Source organism: Phocoena phocoena, chromosome 6, assembly GCF_963924675.1.
Source record: "Phocoena phocoena chromosome 6, mPhoPho1.1, whole genome shotgun sequence".
NCBI classification, from domain to species: domain Eukaryota; kingdom Metazoa; phylum Chordata; class Mammalia; order Artiodactyla; family Phocoenidae; genus Phocoena; species Phocoena phocoena.
In genome coordinates this window covers 34,363,524-34,370,026 of record NC_089224.1, presented here as the reverse complement: position 1 = coordinate 34,370,026, position 6,503 = coordinate 34,363,524, and the positions used below count along the sequence as shown (strand labels likewise).

General features: G+C 56.6%; 1 protein-coding gene across 2 annotated transcripts; it reads right to left on the bottom strand.

The window, feature by feature from the left end:
- ARID3C (AT-rich interaction domain 3C) lies at positions 1 to 6,268 on the bottom strand. 2 transcript variants are annotated; one of them, XM_065879698.1, is made up of 7 exons: positions 5,951 to 6,268; positions 4,040 to 4,112; positions 2,066 to 2,249; positions 1,627 to 1,916; positions 883 to 1,065; positions 561 to 650; positions 1 to 101 (listed from the first exon to the last, which is right to left on the bottom strand). In XM_065879698.1, the coding sequence occupies exons 1-7, from the start codon at positions 6,266 to 6,268 to the stop codon at positions 1 to 3; spliced, it is 1,239 nt and encodes a 412-aa protein (XP_065735770.1). The 2 variants fall into 2 exon arrangements, with proteins under 2 accessions (XP_065735770.1, XP_065735771.1); XM_065879699.1 differs by lacking the exon at positions 883 to 1,065.
- Between the last annotated feature and the right edge of the window lie 235 nt (positions 6,269 to 6,503).

Below are 6,503 nucleotides of genomic sequence, written 5' to 3'. Positions count from 1 at the left end.
TCAGGGTGAGGCGCTGGAAGGGGGCCCCATCAGGGGTGGGGGTGCAGGGTTGGCTGGGCCCTGGGAAGCTGGCACGGGCTGGCAACGGGCAAAGAGGACGCCTGGCAAAGGGGTGAGGAGATGGTAGAGGGAAAACACAAGCAGAAAAAGGCGAGGCAAAGAAACAGAAGAGGGAAAAAAAAAAGTCAGTGTCCTGATTGCTAGAACACCATACACAGAGCTCTGCCGTAACCAATGCCGAAAAGCCCCTTGAGTCAGTTAGAGACTCCTGTGTCAATACAGATACCCTCCAACAAGTAAACAAGAAATATTTACACTGATACATAGGCCCATGACAAGACATTCCATGGTATTCATGCCAGAGAGGTCATGCCTTGGATCCCATGCCATGTAGACACCCCCTTTAATCCATGCCAGTGTAGCAATCCCCTGAACCCCATGTTACCCATGCAAGTTTGGATATCTCTGAACCTCATGCTAGTAGAAAAAGTCTAAAATCCCCATGCCAGTGTAAATACCCCTGACCTCATGCCAGTATACACAGCCTGCAGTACCCATACCAGTGTAGACCACCCCGTTGATCTCTAGGGCCATGTTGATACTGCTGATACCACTGCCTGCCAGATTGAGAGGCCCATCCAACTGCTCTTCTGTCCAGGAGGGGGCAGGGGAGTCACATTTTGGGGAATCAGACTTCAGACTTACAAGCTCCCCCCTCCATCCCTATAGAGAGCTCCCATTCCAATTCCGCCCCACACCTGTAATCACAGAGTTGTCTACTGAGGGATCTATCTGCCCCACCTCCAATGCCTATGGGGTGATGGGTCTGTCCTCCCTCATTGCACAGGCCCTAAGCCCTCTCAGCAACAAGCCCCTCCTCACCCCTCAAGGGAACCTTGCCACGGGGCAGGAAACTGGGGGGTGCGCCATGTCGAGGTGGGTCCATGGGCCCCATCAGCACAGCCCTCTTCTCTGGGGGCTCCTCTGGTGCCACCTTCTCACGTGCAGGTCCAAAGGCTAGGCCCACAGGCAGTGCCAGTCGAGGGGTTGGAATTCTGCTCTCCTCTGAAAAAACAGGTCATTTAGCTCCCCTGACCCAACCAACCCTGTCTCTGCATCTGGTTCTCCCCACAGGCCTGGGACCAAGTGAGGTCATCCAAGCTCAAGCACCAAGTTCAATCTCCCCTCCCATCCAGTCTCCGAATAGAGGCTCTGAAGCTGGAGAGCCCCAAAAGGCCAATATATCTGACTAGGTTTGTCCCAGACAATTTGGGGGATTTCCTTGCTTTCGGTTGTTAAATAAGCCAGGAAAAACAGGAGGCATAAACCACATGCAAATAGGAGCCCTGGTGTTGAATGAAGCTGCTCTGGATAAAGTACCTTTTCCTGAGCTTCAGGCCCACACCGCAGTAACCCATATCCCAGAGCTCCCAAGGCTTCATTGACCCCAAACATCAGGACCCCTAAACCTGAGCATGCACCAAACCTCAGTGCCCCGTCAGTCCTTACTGCCCCCATACTTCGATGCTCCCAGACCTCAGAGTTTCCACGTTTTAATGTTCCCTATATCTCAGCCTCCCCCTAGGTCTCAGAGACCCTCAAAGTTCAGCCGCTCTGCCCTCACACCTTTCTTAATGGGGCTCGGGCTCAGCTGCGCGCAGGCGTGCGCCGGCAGGCCGGAGGCGGAGCCCTGAGCAGTGCGGGGGCCGGGCGTGGGCGCGGGAGGGGCGGGCCCGGAACCCGAGGCGGGGCCAAGAGTGCCCCAAGGGGACTGTCCCGCCAAGCCGAAGAGTGGGGTGTTGGTGTAAGCTTGACGACGGCCTTCCCGCCGGTTGCTGTCGATGGCGGCCTGGAGCTCCCCCGGGGAGCTGAGCGCCCGCGTCTCGCACTCGTACGGGTACAGATACTTCATGTACCTACGGGCGGACGGGGTGGGGTGGGAGGCTGGGCCCAGCTGATCAAGCCCCACCCCCGGACCCGAACCCCCGGGGCCCTCCGCGCCCCGCGCCCCACCCCCGCTCCCGCGCCTTGCTCCCACCGCTCGCGCGCGCTCGCTTGGCCTCACTGGGTGCGTAGAGTGAAGGCGGCCGACGTGATGGTGGTGGGCAAGCTGAGGCCGCGCGTTACCTCCCGCCACACCTTGCGGTTGATGACTTCCACCAGACCGCCCTTGGCCGTCACCAGGCGAAACAGCGCGTACAGGTCCAGCACCTGCTTCGCCATGATGGGCACACGGTTCACTGGCGTCCCTGGTTGGGGGGTTGGCAGAGAGTCAGGACACTAAGACTGAGACCCTGTCTGCGGGCATCCTCAGGGACTCGAGGAGTCGGCTGCCTGGACCTGCCTGGGTGAGCCCCAGGTACAGGGCGGGACCGTCAAGAAAGGAGGGGAACAGGGAGGGATGGGGAGGTGGGATTGCAGGCAGAGCCCACAGAGCCCCCAAGGCCTCCACTGTAGCAGGAAGGGTGGGAGGCTAGACCAGGGGTTGGCAAACGTCTTCTGTAAAGGGCCAGATAGATGGTAAATGTTTTAGGCTTTGCAGGCCAAACAGTCTGTCAGAACTAATCCACTCTGCAACTGCAGCCTGAAAGCAGCTATAGAGGATATTTAAAGGAATGAACGCGGCTCTGTTCCAATAAAACTTTATTTACAGACTCTGAAATTCGCATTTCACACGTCCAGAAATGTTATTCGTCTTTTAACTTTTTTCACTATTTAAGAATGTGAAAAACATTCTTTTCTCATGGGCTGTTACATTTGGCCCGCAGGCTTTAGTTTGCCGACCTCTGGGATAGACCATAGGAAGGACTTCCTGACTGTGCTGAAGAGCCAGACGCCCCTAAGCAGCGGCCCGGGGTGGCTGCCAGAGGCGGGAGGATGGTGGATGGGAGAAGAAGCAGCCCCCGCCTCGGCTCGCCGACTCCGCAGTCCCTGCCGCCCCCGCCGGCCAGTCCTGACAAAGGGGCCTGTCTGCGCTGAGCGATGGGCCCCAGTTAATTCCTTACCGATCCCGTCCCCTTCCGCTGCCGCCTTTGGACCCGAACAATTAGCTGCGGCCTGATTAATGGGGGGAAATTATCGGTTCCGCGGGATCCCCTCCCCCCGCACAGGGAGCAGAGGAAGGCAGGGACCTGAGGGAGGCAGAGCTGGGAGGAAGGGGGCGCTAGGATCTGCTGAGACCACCCTACCCCACCCCCCAGTGGAGGGGAGACCAGGAGGAAGGGGCAGGGAGGGGACGTTGGGACCAGAATGACCGGGCCTTTCTGGGGAGCCGAAGGACCTGGAGCCCCACGGAGGGTTCCTGGTTAGGAAGGGACCCGAAAGGGGTTCTGGGCCTGCGGTGAGGGCCTGAGGGACTTTGGCCAGCAGCTGCACTAAGGGAGGGGGGCAGTGAAGCCAGTTAATTAGCAGCTTATCAGGCCGCACTCGTGGAGTGAGTTAATTAGCTTTGTAGAGAGAGATAATGAGTCAGTCTTCCGACCCATGAATCTGGGGAGAAGCCTAAGTGATGGACTGCCGCCCAGCCTGATCCCCTCCTGGACCCTTCTTGCATTCACTTCTGGCTCTGAGATTCCCGGAAAGGAATTCCTTCTCCTCCACAGCCCCTGCCTACCCCTTGAGAAGTCCTCCCTTCAGTCTAATTCCAGTCCTTCCTGATGCAGAACACCTTGGGTGTTTCCTGCCTGAAGCAAGGGGAAACTGAGGAGAGACAAGGCTGGAAGAGGACCAAGGCATTCTGATCCCACTCCCCCAATTCTGGGAACCCCCCCCACCCCAGGCCAGCCTCCTACCAGTTCTCCCTCCCACCCTCCCAGTTGATCCCACACTCATTAACCTGCCAGTGGGCTGGCCACTAATTAATCCCTGGGTGGAGAAGGGGAGCAGGGTCAGAGGTTAAAGACGCTATTGAGGGCCCAAAGGATACATGCTGCCAAGCCCAGGCCTCTGCAAAGAGGACCCAAACTGAGGACTAAAACCTGGGGTTTCCCTTCCTCAAGCCTGGTAAGTGGGGGTCCTTCCCTTACATCAACCCACTCACCCCTCTTCTGCATGAAGCTAAACAGGTCATCCAGAAATTCTTTCCTCTTGGGGTCTGCATCGAGCTCGTACAGCTGGGGAAAAACTGAGGTCATTTTCCAGCTCTGCTACCCAGCCCCCACCCCACCCCGGGAACCCTTTGGACTCCAACCCCCAGATTAAGGATCCCCAGCTGAAGGGGTAAGTAAGTTCTGAAATGTAGACTTCCTGAGAGAGCATTGGGTTCTCTCCCCTGGGGGCAGGTGTGGGCACTTTTTTTCCTGATACACAGGGACCCCTCTACTGGCCAGTGGTGCCCTGGGCAGCTCAAACCACCCATCTGGGGAGTAGGGGAAGAGAAAAAGCTACGGAGGCTTAGCCTGCCTTCCAGAGCCCCTGGGAGGAAGTCAGGCTGGTGCTGTGTTCCACATTGAGGAAACCGACAGATATATCTGAGCCACTCATTCACTCATTCATACCTGCCAAGGGCTTCTTGCTGTTCACATGTTTGTGTGCCAGGGTTGGGGATGAGGGGCAGAGATGCCTCTAACCCATCCCTCAGGCAGGGTGGATGCTCAGAAAAGCTCCTGGATGGAAATCTTGGGCCCCTCAGCCCACATATCTTCCAGGAACAGCTTCCTGCACTACAGAAGCTGCCCCACAGAGGCAATGGCCCTGAACCACCCAGGATCTGTAGGGTCAGGACTTGAAAGGTCCAGGGGTTATCCCACCTATTCTCAGTCACCTGGAGCTCTACTTCCAGTATCAGCTCTCAAATACCCCCCAAGAGGGACAATCCCTAAAGTAACAGAATCTTTTACCCAGAGTGACAGTCCCTGTATAACACCCATAGGTAACACTCCACCTGCCAATAAGAACTCTCAGAGCAAAAAAACACCCATGAGTAACAAACCCCAAAGATGCACCTTTAGATCTATACTCCCACAAGAACTGAGCCCTACGTCTTAAATGGATACCCACAAAAAACACACACAGTCTCCAAGTAATAATCCCCAGAATTACACCCAGGAGAAACAGTCGCTAGAGTCACATCTCCAGAGTAACAGAGCCCCGAGTAACACTATCAGTTTTACACTAACACCACAGAGTCTAAGCATAGATGCACACTTCTGGAAAATACCCAAAACCAACACCCTACGAGTAACACCACCAGAATAGCACACCTAGAATCTCAGCCCTGCATAACATCTTCTTAATGACAGCCTAGAGTAGTGCCTTCGAATAACATCCAGATGGGTTCCGCAGGGATGAAGAACCTCAAATTAAGGCTCTGTGATTAAGGTCTTATCATTCCCAGCTGTACAGCAGCCCTTTAGTCACACTGCGGCTGTAGTGGCCATCACAGGCTGGGAACTGTCACCCATAGAACTCAGGCCGGGGAGAGGACATGGGTGGGGAGAACGTGACAAGGAAGAGATGAAGTGGGTATCAGCTTGCCAAAGGAGCGGCAACCTCCATTCCACTTCCAAGACAGAAGTAGACAGCCCAGGACACCCCCACTGGTCACTGGAATATGACCTTGTGACTTGATGTATGAGAAGGTATGGTAGTGCTGGCACTGGGATCCCCAGATCCCCCTCCCTCAGAATCCTTGAAGGCTCCTGCACCCCTCCCACTTTCCCTTCCAGCTTCACCAAGAGCCTCCAGTCTGTCAGCCTCCATGTTTCTGGGCGTCTCCTGCACCTCACGGTGTGTGCCTACGCACTTCTTTCCATGCCTCAGCATGTCTGTCTCTCCCTCCCAGTCCCCGTCTAGCCTTCAGTCTTCCCACTGTCTCTCTCCAGGTCTCTATGTCTCTGTCTTTCCATCCTGCAGAGCGCAGTGGGGTGGGGTGGGGGGGCTACTGATCACCTTGCTCTGCTTTTGCCCAGAGAGTAGGAAGGGGGAGGGCCTGACACTGAGAGGGTCCTACCTGCTTGAACTGCTCCTCATAGGTCCACTCATGGGGATGAGGTCCAGGGGGCTGGCTGGAAGGTGAGCTGGTGCCCCGGGTCCCTGGGTGGCTCTCCTCGGCTGCCTCCTCTTCTGTGCCAGCTTCCTCTCCTTCCTCATCCTCTTGGGCATCCTCCTCTTCCTCAGCTCCAACCTCCCCCAAGCCCCTGTCAGGGGCCTGCAGGGTCCGGGATCCAGGAAAGGAAGGCCGCGGCGGTGGTGGTGGTGGGCGTGGAGGGGCCAAAGGCCCCACCCCCTGGGCCAGTCGGGCTGCCTGCTGTCTCTGCAGGGCCTCCATTACAGCTTACAGGCGCAGTCCCCCCACTGGTGGGCCGGCTGGCACCAGGCTCTGCCCTGAGGAAAGGGCTGCCTGTGGAGGAGAGAATAATGCGTGTTGCACCTGCTCCCCCAAATCCCCCAACACAAGGGGAGGTGATTATGGATTCAGGGAAGTGCAGGGGGGCCATAAGGAAAAAGACAGAAAGACAGCTTTCTCAGAGGTGGACAGAGAGGTAAAAAGAGCAGGAGAGACA

Bases quoted from the DNA above. Each gene is read 5' to 3' on its own strand.
- ARID3C (XM_065879698.1), bottom strand. From the start codon at position 6,268: ATGGAGGCCCTGCAGAGACAGCAGGCAGCCCGACTGGCCCAGGGGGTG. The intron at 2,250-4,039 runs GTGAGTGGGTTG...CCCCCCAACCAG, and splicing joins TAGCTTCATGCAGAAGAGGG to GGACGCCAGTGAACCGTGTG. The intron at 1,066-1,626 runs GTGTGAGGGCAG...CTGTTTTTTCAG, and splicing joins CCCGAGCCCCATTAAGAAAG to AGGAGAGCAGAATTCCAACC.